At 44.7% G+C, this 18,449-nt stretch overlaps 1 protein-coding gene across 1 annotated transcript; it reads right to left on the reverse strand.

Annotated features, from left to right (window-relative positions):
- Window positions 1-994: 994 nt before the first annotated feature.
- On the reverse strand, window positions 995-18,356 carry QDPR (quinoid dihydropteridine reductase). Its single transcript, XM_079920646.1, has 7 exons — window positions 18,157-18,356; window positions 15,809-15,901; window positions 11,992-12,088; window positions 9,660-9,800; window positions 5,293-5,401; window positions 4,187-4,270; window positions 995-1,692 (listed from the first exon to the last, which is right to left on the reverse strand). Exons 1-7 carry the CDS (start codon window positions 18,253-18,255, stop codon window positions 1,587-1,589), a joined length of 729 nt encoding a protein of 242 aa, XP_079776772.1. The 5' UTR covers window positions 18,256-18,356; the 3' UTR covers window positions 995-1,586.
- Window positions 18,357-18,449: the final 93 nt, after the last annotated feature.

Raw genomic sequence — 18,449 nt, forward strand, 5'->3', positions numbered from 1 at the left:
GCAGTGTCAAGAATCAAAAAAGACTCCTCAAATAGTTACACACAGAATTACCAGATGACTGAGCAACCCCACACCTGGGTATATATCCAAAAGAACTGAAAAGAGGTACTCAAATACCTGTACAGGAATATGCATGGCAATAGTATTCACGGCAGCCAAAAGGCAGAAACAACCCGAACGTCTATCAACAGATGAATGGATGAATGGAGTGTAGTATATACAAACAATGGAATATTATTCAGCCACAAAAAGGAATGAAGTGCTAATAGCTGCTCCAAAGTAGATGAACCTTGAAAACATGCTAAGTGAAAGAAGCCAGACGCAAAAGGCCAGAGAGTGCATGATAGTATTTACATGAAATATCCAGAAGAGGTAAATTCACAGACAGAGAGCAGATTGGTGGCTGCCAGGGGCTGGAGACAGGGGGAATGAGGAGTGACTACTTAGTGGGTATGGGGCTGGATTTTGGGGTGATGAACATGTTTACAGAACACTGTGAGTAGACTAAACGCCACCAATTTTTTTCATTTTAAAATGGTTAATTTTATGTTATGTGAATTTTACCTCAATAAAAAAATTTTTTTTTTAAGAACTGAAAAAGAAAACACATGGTAAAAGCCTTTATGAATAGCAGCCATCTAGTGACTGGGTTCTGGGCTTAGTTCTGCCACTTACTGGCCATAAGGATGGAAAGTCATTGCTCTGTGTCTCAGTTTCCTCATCTGTAGAATGATGGGGTGCACTAGACCACTAATTCTCAATCAGAACGGCCGGTATCATTCATGTGGGGCACTGCTTCTAAATACACAGGGCCATCCCCCCAGCTTTCAGATTCTGATACGCACAAGAAGGAAATGTGCCTCTGTCACTGTGCTGAGAACACTTACTTCAGGATTTGAATCCACCCCCCTTTCCGAGAACATCAGGCTAAAGACCACTAGCAGCCTATGATTCTAGTACCTTCATCTATGACTGTTTATAAGGTGCATTTTGATTAAAGAAGACAACACAGTAAATGAAGTCCATTTATTAAGAAGATAAACTCCAAACAATCACAAGTAGTTCTCTTGCGTACTTGGCAAATGCACAGGACAAAGGTACCTTAACAGAGTCCACGGAATTTTGCTTACACTACAGAAGGAGTTCTATGGCAGTTTAATTCGAGGCTACAAAAACTACGGCTGTGACATAAACGTAACGTTCAAAAATAACTCAGGGTCCAAATGTCCCTGACCCAACAAATCTCTGAACTAGTCAGGTCGACACAGCCACTGGCAGGGACACAGAAACAGAGCCTCAAAAACAATTCAACATGACGCTGAAGCGGAGGGGGCCGTCCTGAGACCTCCTAAATTCCGTGGTTAACACAGACTGACAGTGCTATCTTTCTGTGGGCTCCACATGTCTTTATTTCACATAAACCTGTTACCCTGTCCTAGGAGAACAAATGCACATTAGATGAGAGAAAGATAGGACTCACTGTCTCGTACCACGAACAGGATTACAGAAAATGCAAGGCCGGATGTGGCCATGCTAATAGATTAATTACTTTTCTGACAGGCACCTCACAGGCAATGAAACGTAGCTTAAAAATACGCTGGGGTAAGCTCCGTCCTTCCCTTTGTGGTTACCACCTGGATTAGGCTTCCTGAGCTTGGTCGGTTTTTCTCTGTGATCCAGTCATGGAAGGTTCTAGAACAAAGAAGAGAAGCTTTATATTTTAAAAGGAAAAATGTGGACACATGCTTAGAGTCACATTACTGGTTGGGCGGGTGGGGGGTGAGGGTACAGCAGCAGCTGTAAAAAAGCCTGTAAGGTCTCATGGACACAAACCCAGGTCCCTGATGATTTCAGAACTTTACTCCTAATTCCTGAGTGGCTAGATTTGGCAAGGTTTTCCTTTTGCTATTTTTCTGCATTGTTGGAATCCTTTATAACACGGTGGTACGATTTTATGTGATTAAAAATAGATTTTAATTAGTGCATTCTAAGAGACAGACATGGGCACAATACTTGACACTTAGCTTATATCACTTCCCAGAATTTAAGAAGAAAGAGAAAAAATTTATTATTTCTTTAACAAAGATTTATGGAGCGCCCACAGCTGTGCCAAGCAATGGGAAAAGATGAAAGAACAGACTATTACAATAAAACGCGTTCGGTGTTGGAATGGGGCATTTAATAACCAACTCTGTGTGGGGAGGGGCAACCAACCGTGCCTGGGGAAGACGGGAGACCTCGTCTAAGAAGAGAGGAATGAAAAAGGGCACAAGGAATTCACAAGGTTTAACAAGTAGCTGATCACTTTTTAAATATTTACTCTCGGTGCTGAGTATACCATCCCCTCCAACAAACCCCAGGTGGGACCTTGGCCCTTCCTTCGCCAGAGAACTCGCAGGAGCTCCCGGGATCTTTAATGCTGATAAGCAACCTGTTGGACCACAGCTGATGTTCAGCTGTCCAGTCATTCGAGCTCCCACTCCGGGGGTGGAACACGTGAAGGGAAGTCACGCAGGCTCAAAATCCCAAGCGCTGCTCCAACTCCCTAAAGTACTGTCATGTGTCCTGAGTCGTCTCTGGGGGCAGGGCTCAGGGGACAGTTCTGAAGGAGCCCAGTCACAGCTGGATGTGCAGAGGCGTATGTGTTACTTAGGCAGGTTAATAAATGGTCTCACTTCTCCCTCCTCCTTGTCAGCCGTCTGGAGTGGGTGGGAGAGAACGCCATTCTAACCATGGACAGCCAAGAAGGTAACGTGCTCACAGACGTTGCAAAGCCAGCTTTATGTCAACTTGTCACGTGAGTTTTCAAATACCACAAATGGGTGAGCATGATTTCTGGGGCAAGGCATGGCTGTCCCAGCCCACCCTCTGTCAGTTGTGGCCCAGCACTGGATTACACACATGGCCCCAGATGTTCCATCTAGGGTCCTGGGTCAATGCCTCTGTCAGGAGGCATTGCTGGCAGTAGTGGCCTTTAAAAAGAAACTCAAATGCAAACACCATTCAAGAGTTGTTCCTTCCACAACTTCAAATTTTTTTTTCTTTTGCAGATCCAGCATTAAGCATGATACCCGGTAAAGACAGGAGTAACTGTCGGGACAGTGGTTAAGACCGAGGGCTCCGCAGCCACACTGCCCGGGTCAGATCCTGGCTCTGCTGTGTGACCTTGGGCAAGTTCCTTAGGCCCACACTCCCCATGCCTCCGAGCCCCCAAACCTTAAATAAAAGATGACGGCACCTCCCTCACAGACCTGCTATGAGCATTTAATAAGATCATGGTTATGAAGTGCTTAAACAGTGCCTGGCATATAAGTGCTATGTAAGTGCTTGTTCCAAACACAGAAGTCCCAATTCCATTTAAATAAGATGTAACCTCAGGCCAGAAGCAAGCTTCTTCTCAGCCCAAGCTTTCGAAATATCCTGTGCAAACAGCCGTCAAAGCGGCTCAGACACCGGCTCTGCTGGGCGAGTCCCTCCCCACTCCACGAAGGCAGGGCCTGCATCTTATTCCTCATCGTCCCCGGGCCCAGCAGAGTCCCTGGCCCGAATGGGTGCTCAGTGAACACATGCTTAACACCCCCTTAAATAGAGGAGAGCGGGAAACTGAGATCTAGGCAAACACAAAAGAGCTCACTCTCTCTGTGACCTTGTAGTGCCACCCATACTCACAAAGGGCTGAATATGATTTCGGGGACAAAGGATGCTTCCTGTGGGTTTGTGGCTTGGCACTAATTCAGGCATGTGGGCCCAGATGTTCCATCTAGATCAGCGGCAGATTCCATGCAGCTACTCCTCTTTAACAGACAGAACACGGTTTACAGGCTCCAGGCTTACCCAGCCCTGCTACGGGTCACACACAGTGCTGAGACCTTGGCACACACTTCCACGTCTTACCCTCCCAACAATTATCACCGACCCCCATTATATAGACGGAGAAACTGAGGCCTAGAGCAGTTAAACAACGTGCTCAGATTGGCCAGCTGGTGGGTAGAGGAGCCAGGATTCAGGTCGGCACCATCAACCCCTCCACCCCGTGATACTGACAATGAGGTGCAAGGTGCCCTCGGAGGTCAGGTCCTCAGGAACCACCCAAGCTGATAAGCCAAGATAACACGGGCCTGTCCTTCCTCCCACAAGAGGCAGAGAATGGAGGCTGCTGAGTCACTGAAATGACTGTGATACTCACTCGACCAGGAATTCCAAGGGTGTCCAGGAGCTGAAGTCGGCCTCAGGCATTGATTTCCTGTTCATCGGTGTGTCCAGGGTAACCCTGCGAGCACAGAGATAAGCGTGTCACATGTGCCTCTCCCTCAGAACAACAGCTGCCCGGCCCTCCTTGGCCGGGAAAGTATGTGGAGAGATCACACGAAGATAATCAGAGAGAGGCCAGGAAGCCGTCCACAGTTACAGAGATCACATCCCAGTCTGACTCAACCAAGCGCTTCAGAACTCACCCTTCAGGCAGACAGGAACAAAATGAAAGGGCCATGTTTTGCCTTTTTTCTAAAACACCGTCTTTACTAAAGTAAACTGTCCTGCTGTTTATGTCTCCATTCACTCCCTAAAATGTGGCAGACTCATTTCTCAGGTTTTTTTTATGTGTAATCATAATATTCCTTTAACTATGGGGAAAAGACAGCCTCATCCTTCATTTTGTGGCTGTTTTCCATGAAATCTTCCAATTTTCAGCAAGGGAATACAGAATTCAGATATGTATGACTTTCCCAAGAAACTTCAGGCCTCGGAAATCATTCAAAATAGCCGTGAGACCAAGTCACAGAAGCCCACAAATGAATATGTGGACAGCCCAGTCCCCTAGCAGACAGACATCCTCTTCATAGGAGCACAGCTAAGAGACAAGCCATTTGGTCCTGGAATCCCTCCAGAAATGTCTCCCCGTAGTTTCCCATATTCTTCCCCAGGCTCCCCCTCTCCCATCCCACAAACCTAATACAGTCTCTCTTCTACACCGACCTTATAATGACTTGAAAGACAGAACTACAAATAATAAAATTAAATGTGTAAACTATTTTTTAACAAGGAGGGAGGGAGGGACAGACAGAGGGAAGGAAAAAAAACAAGAAAGAGGCAAGAGAGACCCATCCCATCAGCCAAGCAACCATTCTGGAAAGCCCAGGACAATCCAAAACCTGAACAGGTACCTTCAGGGCCTCTGGTGAATTTCAGAAGCCAAGGTGACGGCACACACGCACCCCCGGTGCAGAGTGACTCTAGGACACATGTGAACTCTCAGCCGTGGGGCAGAGGTGGGGGAGACTCCCCAGCACTTACGGGAGCACGGCGATGGCAGCAGACCCGGACGGCATGCCGCTGTCCTTCCCGGCCAGGCTCTGGCAAAGCTGGTGAACCGCACCCTTGGCCATGCCGTAGCCAATCATCCCTGGGAAATAAGGAGAAAGCATTTCAGTGACCACTGGCCGCCACTGGTATGTCCAAAGAACACCACGCCAGGGTCCAGAAGAGGACGGGAAAAGAGAACCAGGGACGTCCATGGAGAGAAAGTGGAAGGGACATAACCTTCTATTTGCCTGGTACTTAATATTTATCACAGAAGCCATGAGGTTAATCCTATTTTTATTGCTAAGGAAACAGAGGCTCGGACAGGGTGAGTAATATGCCCAGGCTCACACACAGACTCGCACCGAGGCCAATGGAGAGGTTAAAAGCCAAGCAAGAGTTCTGAACCCCTGTATCGACAACTGCTTGTGAGTAGCCTGCACACATCCACCCTGGGTGCCCAATGGGTCAGCAAAACCGAGCAGTCATTTGAAGCGCAGGCTTTAGAGTCAGGCTGAGCAGGTTCAAAGCCCACCTCTTCCACTTACCACTAAAGAAATGCAGGCGGGTTCTCAAAACCTTTCTAATCCTCAGTTATCCCATCTGTAAAATGGGGATAAAGTACTTAATTCTAGGCTCAGGACAGGGCAGGACTTCCATAAGTGTTTCCCATCAGATTAATAGAAGTGCTATGGCCTGGAGTCCAACTCCTTGTTTAAAGTATACCATCTGGGGAAATTCCTTAGTGGTCCAGGGTTAGGACTCCACGCTACCACTGCATGGGGCACAAGTTCGATCCCTGGTCCAGGAACTAAGATCCCACAAGCCACGCAGCACAGCCAAAAAATAAAAGAATAAAGTATACCATTTGAGCAATTGTGACATATGGGCATACAAGCTACCTATTAGCCTTCCTTTCCTCCCATGAGTCAGCAAATGCTTGCTGACAGAAGTAAGGCATGCCTTCTTTTATTGAAGTACAGTTGATTTACAACGTTGTGTTAATTTCTGCTGTGCAGCAAAGTAATTCAGTTATACATCTATATACATTCTTTTTTTAATATTCTCTTCCATTATGGTTTATTACAGGAGGTTGAATATGGTTCTCTGTGCTTCACAGTAGGACCTTGCTGTTTATCCAGTCTATATATTGAATACAATAGCTTATTAGGACAGGTTTCCGTCTGAACCCCCAGACACATGGCAAGCGAGGTCTCTCTCCTCTCCAAAGTTCCCCACAGCACTCAGCTGTAGGTGCACTAAATGCAGTTATCACAGTAACAAAGAATGGTTAATTGCTGTCAACACCCCTCCACCTTCAGAAAACCACTACTTCCAAAGGTCAGCAGTGCCCTTAAAAACCCCAGCAGGCATGCTGTTTAAAGAATAACAACTGAGGAGGCATCAGAGGTCCAGGGGGAGGTGGGGCTCACAGCCCAGCCAAGAAACCAATCACTGAACCGCTTCCACAGTAACCTCAAATTGCAAAAGAGGGTCAAGGTTTCAAAAAGTTATTTAGAAGTACAAGAAGAATATTTCACCAAACCTGGCTTCTCTGTTTAATTAGAGGCAGGAGGCCAACAATGGCAGGAAGATCTAATAGTAATTAAAATAAACCAGTGCATGAATCTCATTCGTTCAGCCCCTGTCCCCAGCAAACTCCTAGGACTCTCTCTTCATTCCACTCGAACAGCATGAAAGCAGGGAATCGGATGAAGAAAGAAACAAGCAGCCAGCAGCCAGCAGCCCTAATGGTTTAATTCCACAGAATTCTACACAATGCGGGTAAGGGCATCACTGGCAAGATATGGAAAAAAATGCATATCATTAAGAAGATAAAAACTGTCTTTCCAATTACAAAATGATCAGTGTAGTCCCTAAGGACTGATTTCCAAACATAAAACACATCCTTAAATGGTAAACAAAAGTGATCACCATCACTTCCATACAGTTTATGCTCCAGTGGACAGTCTACAAATATAACCTTCGACATAGGAGGGTGAGGGTTTTCTCAGTATCTTTCCAAGTGAAAAACTTTCTTTTTTTTTTTTTTTTTTTTTTTTTTTTGCGGTGTGCGGGCCTCTCACTGTTGTGGCCTTTCCCGTTGCAGAGCACAGGCTCCAGACACGCAGGCTCAGCGGCCATGGCTCACGGGCCCAACCGCTCCGCGGCATGTGGGATCCTCCTGGACTGGGGCACGAACCCGTGTCCCCTGCATCGGCAGGCGGACTCTCAACCACTGCGCCACCAGGGAAGCCCCAAAACTTTCTATTTTTGAACAACTCTTCTTGGGTTTGAAGGACTCTTAAGCCTGCTCATCACCTGCTTTCACAGATTTCCCCCATATTTTTCTGGGGTCCGAATCAGTTAAAAGATTTCATGACTCAAATAAGTTTAACAACATCTAACTAACGAGCTGAAAGATGAACAAATTTATTAACATCTGAAGCAAGAGTAACTGAGCAAAAGTAAGCCTGGAGCAAATAATAATAATAGTTCACATTTACTACTGACCTAATACCTTTTCTAAACCATTTACATCCATTAAGATGTTTACAAGTCACAACTAACCATATAAAGGAGGTATTACTATTTACCTTCATTTTACAGATGACAAAACTGAGGTTCAGAGAGGTTAAGTAACTTGCCAAATATCGCACAGCAACTAAATGGCAAAACCACAATGCAAAACCAACCCAGGTAGTTCCAGATCCCATAGTCTTAATCAGTATCTGAAACTATAAGCAAAGAATGATATTTACAAACCAAAGGCAAGTAGAAGACTCTTTTGTCCTTCAGAAAAATTTTTTCAGTCCTAGAGTTTTTTTTCAATGTCAAGCTATTACTCATTTCTCTATTTACTTTCTAGTACCTCTGCTCTATGTCACCTCTAATAAAAATCAGATCTTAACCCAACTAGCATCTAGCATATGCACAGCTTTAATCATTGCAATAGCCACGGACTTGTAAGATCACATGCTCTGAGAAACATGATAAGAAAATGAGTGGCAAGAAATTATTAATTTGTAACAGCCTCACAGTTAAGTTAGTTACATTAAAATCGAAAAAGGTGCTCAAGGTTTCCACCACTTGCTAAAGAGATCCCAAAAAAGCTCCCCCCCCTTTTTTTAAGAAGAGTTCAATGTAGATAGTCGAGATAAGACAGTTTCTGCCTCCCTGTGCTAACTCCCTGACCCCCTGCTTAAATTCTCTTAGCCCGATCTCAAAGGGAGAGTGACGGGTTGAACTGTGCCCCCCAGCCAAACTCAGATATTGAAGTCCTAACCCCCATACCTCAGAATGTGACTGTATTTGGAGATGGGAGGTAATTAAGTTAAAATGAGGTCATTAGGGTGGGTCCTAATCCAATATGACTGGTATACTTCTAAGAAGAGGCAATTTGGACACAGACAAACACAGAGGGAGGACAATGCAAAGACACAGGGAGAAGACAGCCATCCACAAGCCAAGGAGAGAGGCCTCAGAAGAAAGCAACCCTGCTGACACCTTGATCTTGAACTTCTAGCCTCCAGAACTGTGAGAAAATACTTATGCCACCCAGTCTGTGGTACTTTGTTATGGCAACCCTAGCAAGCTAACACAGGGAGTACAAAATGCAAAGGGAACTTGGATCTGCGTGATGTAATGAAAAAGCACAGAATTTAAAAATGATCAGGGTTTCAATTCAATGTACGTTTGCAACTTATTTTTTGCATAACCCAGACAAATTACTTACCCTCTCTAAGTTTTAGTTTCCTTATCTGTAAAATGAAAAAGATAATAATGACCTCTACCCCAGGATTAAATGACTATATATAATAAGACTTACCATGTGCCGGGCACTTTGTACATATTAATACCTCTAACACCTTATAACTACCTTCAAAGTAGATATTACTGTCACTACATTACAATTAAGGAAACTACAGCAGAAATATCGTCAAAGAGAACAAATGATTTTTCTAGGCCACACAGCTAGGGTGAAGAATCTACCTCAGCGTCTCTGGCTCTACAGCTCACACTATCCTTGGGACACGTGAACACAATGTGACTATTACCTAGCTGATAGCTACTGCAACACCATTCATTCCCTGGGTGCATCACAGATAAATAAACAAGATGAGGGGCTGCCAGATTACAGCGGTCCTTCACCACCGCGAACATGAGGACAATGCAAATGAAAAGATCAGGAGTTTTTCCCCTAAAAAAATTTGGGCCTAAAAGGAAGCAAAATCCATCAAACTGTAAAGCACCTGAGGGGGTAAAGGGCTTTAATTGTCCTCATCTCACGGAAGTGTCCAGCAACCCCAGCAAGCAAGTATTAGCATCCTCATTTCACAGACAGGGAAATGGAGGCTCACCCGGAGTCCCATCCAGGGCGGCCTTGGCCCCTGCCAAGGTCAGGAGGCCTCCTTCTTTGAGGTGCTTGGTGGCCAGGTGGCTGGAGATGGTCGACGTCCAAATGCTCTGCTTCCACATCAGGTCACAGTTTTTAAAGAGAGCTGAGCAAAGAAACACACGAGGTGAGCGTTCACAGGGAAGAAAATGACAGGTGAGCTCGACTCATGGCGCCCGACACTCCAGGAAGCCCTCACAGCCACTCTGTGTCTACAAGGAGATCTAACACAAACAGCCCAGGGCTTGCGGTCAGAGACACGGGTTCGAATCCAGGCCACGTGATCACCTGAGTCTCAACTTCCTCACCTGTAAACTGGTAAACGTCAGCCGATAAATGAGGACTGTTGACAAATATGCAGGACTGGCTTTAATTCAAACATTGTCCTACTTCATTAAGGGCATTAGATCTATAATTAGAACCTATATATCTAAGTCAGGTTTTATCTGTGATGAAAATCTCAGGGACTATTACCATCTGGACATAAAGAGGGCTTTGATGGAGCTACATTTTTTTATGGCTGAAAGTTTAATGCCAGCTTTAAAGACTCTTTAAAAGAAAGCTGAAATAACAACCATTTTGCAGTTGTTTTAACCCTCTGGCCTTCCAGAGACGTGAAGAGGAATAAGTGGTAAGGAGTGTCACATCACCAGCTGAACAGCTGTCCCCTTCCTCCCTCACAGGACACACAGAACCCAGTGAACCTGCACCCATGACCCAGAAAGAGAGACCTCCTGATACAGAAGGAGGGGTCTTCAGTAGGTGACAACCAAGGTACTGCATTTCCCTGCTAAAAAGAACTACAAAAAAAAAAAAAAAAGAGGATGGACCCACACGTATCACTTCTTGTTACCAAAATACACAAAAGGCCATCAGGGTGTTTTGCCAACCTGATCACCACACAAAATACCAATTTCACATTTAAGTGTGGTTCACAGAGAATCAACTCCTTTTTAAATGGCTTTGGCTGATAAATGTAGAAGGAATGATAGAATTAGAAAACTACCATTTTCCAATCCCCAATGGGATGACTGACTCAGGTAGAGATTACCAATGGATGCCTATAACCATTAGGTTTTGGGAATCTGGGGTTCTCAAGGTGTTTGGGAACAGGATATTCATACACGATGCCAAAGTACCATCCCATAGGTCACTTATAATTGCAAACAGAGAAATGAACCTTTATGATGGAAATCTATCAGCTTGCCACCTTAACCAAGCATGAAATTTGGCATCCCTCTGGATGGAGAAGGCCATGTGACATGGTAAGCTCCCTATGTGATGCGGTGTGAAGTCCACATCACTCAGGAAGCATTCTCACCTCAAAATATTTAACCTGAATCTAAGCAAGCCTCTAGACCTACCTTCCAGTTCACAGGAAATACGAGGGACAGAGGAACAAGGTAAATGATACCTTAAAAAAACAGTTTGACAAATTCAGTGTGGGTGACAGTCTATATGAAAACTGCCCTGGACCTGCCAAGTCTGTCACAGGAAAAAAAAAACCATTCTAGATTAAGAGACTAAAAACAACAATAAAATGCAGTACATAAACCCTGACTGGAACAAATTTAGAAAAAACAACTATGAAAGATATGGAATAAACTGAGGTAATCAGAACATGAGCTGATACTATTAATCTTATAGAATCACTGTTAATTTTCTTAGGTATGAGAATGGTATTACGATAATGTGGGAGAACAGCTTCATCTTTGGAGGCGCATGTTGAAATATAGCGAAGTGTCAAATTACTTTCAAATGATCAACAACAACAACAAAATACACACACAGAGGACACACATGTAAGAAAGCAAGAGAATGCAAGTATAGCAAATGTTAACAAGGATTGAATCTAGACGGAGGACATAAGGGTGTGCGTTGAACTGTTCTTTCAACTTTTCTGTATATCTGAAAATGTTCATAATAAAAAATGGAAAATATACTCAGCTTTAACAAAAGCTCAATTTTGAGTCCTTTTGACCTTCAGAATGATCTCTCCATTCCATTCACATCCCCCAACTCCCAGTAATAAGCCCTGAAAGACTGGGGTAGAAACAACGCTGATTTCATTTCGTCTCCTTTTTAAATGTCAATCTCAAGGTCCCTCTGCCCTAACCCCCTTCTATGGGAAGTTTTTTCTTTATCTGTAAAACAAGGTGTTGATCCCTACCTCACAGCTACGGTAAAGCTTCTGGGAGACATACAGGAAAACATCTGACCTGACACGTAGTATAGACCCATCCCCACGCACCTGGACAAAGAGAAGAGCAAAATGACTAACTCAGAAAAAGACTCACACTTGGACTTGGCATTGCCCCCAGCCCATCCTCCAGCCACACAAAGGATAGCGTCCACCTTCTCTGCACCCAAGAGCTTCCCAACCTCAGCCGTCACCTGAAATAAAAGGGTTGGGAAGACGCACAAACAGTCAGGTAAACCGCAGCAGGCTGACATCTTTACAGTCATCTCTATTTATTTTTCACTTCTTTTTAAGTCAGTTCACAGTACCTGGCAATTAATACTTTGAAAATAAGATGCAGGACCAATTTATAATGGACATTTGGATAGTGAAGCTCGACTACATTTCAGTGTGAGCTTTATAAAGCAACCCAGTCTTCTTCTGAACATCTAAAGGGTGGAGACATATGCATCCCTGGAATAAAACAATAAATAAAGTAGGAAAAGTTTTTTAAAAAAATCACCTAGGGCTTCACTGCCTACAGCTAGCCTTCTGGTATACTTCTTTGCCGACTTTCTTTGCAAATCACAGAATCATAATCTGAAATAATCAATTCCACTCTCCTTGGAATACAAGTATCCCATTAACTGCAACTCCAAGAAAAAAAAAAGCCAAAGAGAAATTATTTTTTTTTAAAAAGCAATAAAAAATAGTCAACAGCAAAATGTTGGTAAATAATGAGTACATGGGGGTTCATTTTAATTCTCTATTTCTGTCTGATTAAAATGTTTAAAGTGTTGAAAACATATACATGTCCTTTTATTACAATTTATTAAAACAAAAGTCTGACAAGACAGACAATCCTGGTCATTACCCATGACCCTTTTCCATGTTTTTCTGGAAGGCATCTATGCTCACCACTATACCATATTTTTTCTGGAATGGCTGAAAGGACCACAGCCTCTCAATAGCTTTGTTAAGATCAATCTTCTTAAGACTTAACACAATGGTGTTAAGTGTAAATGGTGTAATTCTCCCAGCAGTAACATTTCAGTCTCTGACTGCTTTCCCTAACTATTTCCGAGCCTTAAATTACTTTTTCCAGGGACTTCCCTGGCGGTCCAGTGGTTAGGACTCCGCACTTTCACTACGCAGGGCACAGGTTCAATCCCTGGAACTAAGATCCTGCAAACCATGAGGCCCAGCCAAAAACAAAAATTACTCTTCCAAAGAGACTGCATTAGCAACGGAAATCAATCTTTCCTCTCCGTACATTCTATACCTAAAGCTTTCATTTTAAGAAGATTTCTGAATATCCCTTGGCAAGTATCTCACCTAATCCTGCTTTAGCTTTTGTTGACCTTTTGCCTGTTACCCTGGTTCCCCGGCTGCCCCTCCCTTGATTTCTAAGCCACACCCTGCTGCCAAGAGCCCAGATCCCAGCTGCAGGAAATTGGATCATTTCCCCTGACCTCTGTACAGGCACACAACCTGTGCTCTCTACTTTTTAGGGAAGCATGGAGCCCGTACCAACAATGCACCTGCTTGATTTGTTTTTTTACAACCTCTGTCTTTTATTTTTATAATAAAATTAAAACGAGGCATTTTAAAACTCCTTCCCCTTAAATTCTGCTTTCTGCCCAATAGTCTTCTAAAGATTTAGTACTTCTCTCACTTCTTCATCTTATCACTGTCATCGTGAATTTCCAATCCAGGGGCCAATTTTACGTGTATTAGGATTGAACTTCCTCTTCTGGAGCTTTAGAAACAAAAACTGGATGTCATGTTTTTGTCCAGAAATTCTTAATTGAGTGACTGGGGGATGAGAGAGTCTCCTACAGGAATGGTTAAAGATTTTAAAAGCTAAGCTTATAATAATGAAGGCATTTCCCAATCTTCATCGCAAAGATGCACTGTATGGTCAAGACTCAGATGCAGACAACTTCACATTCAAAAAGGGATACAGACATCAGAAACCTGCAATTAAAGGAGCAGGAGAGACGCTGATTACAGAGAACCACGTCTGGAGGAGCTGCTGCTATCCAAGCCCAGATGCCTTCCTAGCATTTGGTTTTAGTTTTCATTACTTTATTCACATGAAGCTATTTTGCTGAGAATCAACTTAAGGTACAGTTAAGAGCATAGACATCAAACCCCCACTGCCCAGGTTCAAATCCTAGCTCTGCCACCTACTAGCTTTGACCTTGAGCAAACACCAGGGACTTCTATGCCTCAGACTCCTCATTTCTAAAAGGAAGATAAAATGAGAAACTGTTTTACAGAGATTGAGTTAATGCAAATGCAAATACGGCACTTAGTATGGTATCTAACACACAACGAAGCCACGTCAAGTTTTACTATTAGGTCCATTAAAGACAATAATATCATTAAATATAGGAAACATTGAGAGCGTATTATAAAAAGTAAGGACAACAAAAATCTACATTTTGGAATAAGTCAGCTGGGTTCCTATATTCTAAACTATGTCAAACTGATGCTTTAGGAAGAGCAAATGAGCAGTTACAGTATAGTCATAATTTATTTGGGATTTTTGGGGGGGGTTTGCCACACTGTACAGCATACAGGATCTTAGTTCCCCAACCAGGGATCGAACCCAGGCCCCCTGCAGTGGAAGCGCAGAGTCTTAACCACTGGACAGCCAGGGAAGTCCAGGGTTTTTAAAACATTTTTAGATTTATACATGTATATGTTTGGAGAAATGGACTGTCAGAAAATATAACAAAATATTAACTGCATCGTGAGAACAGAAATGATTTCCTTCTCCTTTTTGCTTTACTGTATTTTCTATATCATACATGCACTACTTTTAAAATTTTAAAAATTTGTTTTAAGAAATAGCTGAGGGTTGGCATGAGAACCATATAAAGCACATCCTCATGCAGCTGGTGGGAACAGCTCTTTCAGAAAGGCAGAACCGCTTAAGAGCATCTCAGATATTTATACCAAGATATCCATCAAATTGTTAACAGTGCTTCCTTCTGGGCAGGGAGAGATGACACTATCACAGAGAGAAAGAGGGGTATTTCACAATTTACCTATATATTTGTATAGTTTTGTTTGACTTCTTATTTTACAGTAAGCCTATAATTTTTTTTTTTTTTTTTTTTTTTTTTTTTTTGGTACGCGGGCCTCTCACTGCCGTGGCCTCTCCCATCGTGGAGCACAGTCTCCGGACGCGCAGGCTCAGCGGCCATGGATCACGGGCCCAGCCGCTCCGCGGCATGTGGGATCCTCCCGGTCCGGGGCACGAACCCGAGTCCCCTGCATCGGCAGGCAGACTCCCAACCACTGCGCCACCAGGGAAGCCCAAAAGCCTATGATTTTATAATTAGAAACAACCTGCTTTGTTAGTATTCTTGCTTTGAATGGGGGGAGCCCACTTTTTAGAATGTATGCTAAATAAATAATCAGAGATAGAGACGAAGAAGTTCACCACAGTATTCTTGATAATGGTAAAAAAAAAACCTTGCAAAAAACTTAAATGTATAATTAAGTGCAAACTAAACAAACTATGGCCAATCCACACAAAGAAAAATTACATGTCAACACAGGTTTTATTAAGTGATCTGAATAAGTATCTAAGTTAAAGGTTAAGTTTTTTAAAAAAAGCTGACCATGACATATAAAATACGAATTTATTTCAACTTGTAAAACTAGTAACATATAGTATGCATAGTTTGTAAGACAAGAAAATGGGCCAAAATGTGAACTAACTAGTGAGCTAACTAGACATGAATTATGGCCTATTTATCTTTGTGGTTTTTTTCATTTTTTCCAAATTTCCCTCCATGAGCACAAATGGCTTTCATAATTAGAGAAATAATACCTGAAAAAAAGGAAGAGCACACAGCCGGTGGAACCCTATCCCCAGCATTCCCCTACCACAGGCGCGGTAGGGCCTTCCCTAGACTTACCTGGTCAGCCTGCTCCGTAAACGAGTCTGTCATTTTAACCAGGACGCTGGCACTGGCCTCTTCATTCTCCACAACGTCGATGCTGGCGACCCACTGGATCAAGGAGAAAACAGCTTCGGTCAAGAGACAGTCAGTTGTTAAAGATCCATGCCCAGGAACTCGGGGAGTGGAGGCACGTAAGAGGCTTTACATGAAAACCCCCTAGAGAAGGATCTAGCAACCGACCTCTTGCACTCTTTGCAGGGCATCTGGCTTCAGCCAGTGTACCCCTTACTGAGCCCCAGGCTAGCCCATTCTGCCCCCAAACACCTCTTCCTTCTCCACTCTCACCTCTGAAAGCCAAACCCTGATCGTGCAGAGACCCCCTAGACCAGGGGTCTGCAAACCTTTTCTGTAAAGAGCCAGAGAGTAAATATTTTAGGCTTTGCTGGCCATACAACCTCTGTTGCAACTACTCAACTCTGCTATTATAGCTGGAGAGCAGCCACAGACAACAGTAAATGAATCAATGAATGAGCGTGGCTTCTGTGCCAATTAAACTTCAGACACTGAATTATGAATTTCATATAATGTTCACATGTCACAAAATATTACTCTTCTTTTGATTTCTTTTCAACCATTTAAAAATGGGGAACTATTTCTAGCTCTTGGGCTCTATGAAAAAAGGTGTCAGGCAGGATTCAACCCACGGAGAACTGGAGTTTTCTGACCACTGTCCCAGAGCATAAAGGGATGACTGTGGGTTCAGAAATCAGATCAGGCTTTGAATCCTGGTTCTGCCCTATAGCGGCTTTCTCGTTCACCCACTCTGCAGAGGTTCCTCACCTGTAAAATGGGGGGTTGTCAACAATGAACGGTGTTAGTGTGAGAAGTAAATGAAATGTAAGATTCTACAGCTGCTGGCACAGGTGACACATGGTTCTTACTCAGAAAGCTCCAAGGTCCGGGAGTCTGAAGGTCCCAGAGATAAGCATGTCCACCACAAGCTTTGAAGAACACAGCATCCTTTCAAAACACTCACTACTTCTGTGTCACAGCCATGGGGGATACTGAGACAAAGAAAAGGTTCTATCCCCGCCCTCCCGGAGCCCCCAGGAAGAAAGGCAGAGAAAGACAGGAGAGTCACAGGTAAATCATCCCCGCAGATTCACCAAGTCAAAGGGCCAAAGTGCCCGCACCGGGAGGAAGCACAGCCCTTGTATCTATAATGTAGGTGGATACAGGAGCCCTGTGTTAAAGTTACAGGAAAGAGTAAAGGAAACTGAGAGTATGTAGGAGCACAGTGCTTGGCCTTTGGCTGGCAGTCCTTAAGTGTTCCCATTGTCACCACCATCCACGGCTGCAGACCTGGGAAGATACCCTAAGACAGGTAAGTGGTGGGAAGGTGATGTATTTAGAATCCTTCAAAGCATATTCCTATACCAGACTGTGAGTAAGAAGAAAACCCTGGCACCCTTTCTCTCTGGTCCCAGCGCACCCTTGCTCAGGCTGCTGCTAAGTAAACACCCACGAAAGCTCCCCGGAGTGCGGTCCCTGAGTAATTAACAGCTGCAGCAAGAAGAAACTGTGGGCTTGCGCGCGGAGCCCTGTGGCTGCTGGGGTCAGGGTCCCTGACCCCGCCACAAGCTCTGCGACAACCTGGTCTCTTCCTTGCTGCTTTCTGGGGAGCGGCTACTGATTATGCAAAGTAGTAGAAGTAATCTTTGCAAAACAAAAGGCATTTGCAGGGCTTCAAAGTATCACATATACCGGAAGCAAATGGAACAGAGGTATATATCAATAATATATATGTATATATATCAATAATAGCTAACATTTAAATAGCTTTTACCACGAGTCAAGCAATTTACAATTTATGCACAACGACGCCATTCATCTCATTTAATCTTCGTAACTCCCCTAAGGGATAAATACTATTATTATCCCCATTTTACAGATGGGGAAACTCAAGTTCGCTGACGTTAAGCAATCCGTTCATGGTCATAGGGCTAGTAACCCCAGGCAAGCAGTGTGATTCCAGATCCTTCCCTCTCATTACCTCTTCCTCCGTCTCTGTTCTCTCGAGTCATGCCAGACTTTCCGGGCCTGGAAGAGGCCGACGGAGCAGCCGCCGCATGCCCCCGAACCCTTCTCCTTGGAGAGCAAAGGCCCTGCACCTCGGGCCCCGGGGTACGCACGCACTCGGAGACAGAACAGACGTGTAGACGTGTGCATACATGTGCAATCACCCATGTCTGGGGGGTGTTCGAGGGCCCCCAGCTTCCTACCAGACCGCGCTCCGGCGCTGCACCGGCACGCCCCTCTGGGCCCCAGTCACCACGGTGCCCGCCCGGAGCCCGCCGAATTACCCAGTTGCGGGCGCGGAACGCCTGCACGCATCGGGAGCCCAGTGCGCCCCGGCCGCCGTACACCAGCACCCGGCGCGTCTCCCCTGCTACCGCCGCCATCCCGCTCCTCCGGCTCGGCTTCCGCTGCTCTGAAAGGCCCTGAGCACGAACGTGGCGCTCCGCCCCGGCCGCCTACCCCGCCAAGAGGGACCGCGCGTCTGCCGCTCCCGCAGCCGAGCCCGCTGCCGCCGCCTAGCGCGCAGCCACACTCGGCGAGCAGGGCCGCGCCCCCTCATCCCCCGCCCGCTGCCCCG

Source organism: Stenella coeruleoalba (genome assembly GCF_951394435.1).
Source record: "Stenella coeruleoalba genome assembly, chromosome: 4".
NCBI classification, from domain to species: Eukaryota; Metazoa; Chordata; class Mammalia; order Artiodactyla; family Delphinidae; genus Stenella; species Stenella coeruleoalba.

Coding starts and splice junctions, on each gene's coding strand:
- QDPR (XM_079920646.1), bottom strand. CDS start 18,255: ATGGCGGCGGTAGCAGGGGAGACGCGCCGGGTGCTGGTGTACGGCGGC. Junction 12,089..15,808: donor TTACGGAGCAGGCTGACCAG/GTAAGTCTAGGG, acceptor CTTTTATTTCAG/GTGACGGCTGAGGTTGGGAA. Junction 5,402..9,659: donor CGCCCTGGATGGGACTCCGG/GTGAGCCTCCAT, acceptor CTTATTTCCCAG/GGATGATTGGCTACGGCATG.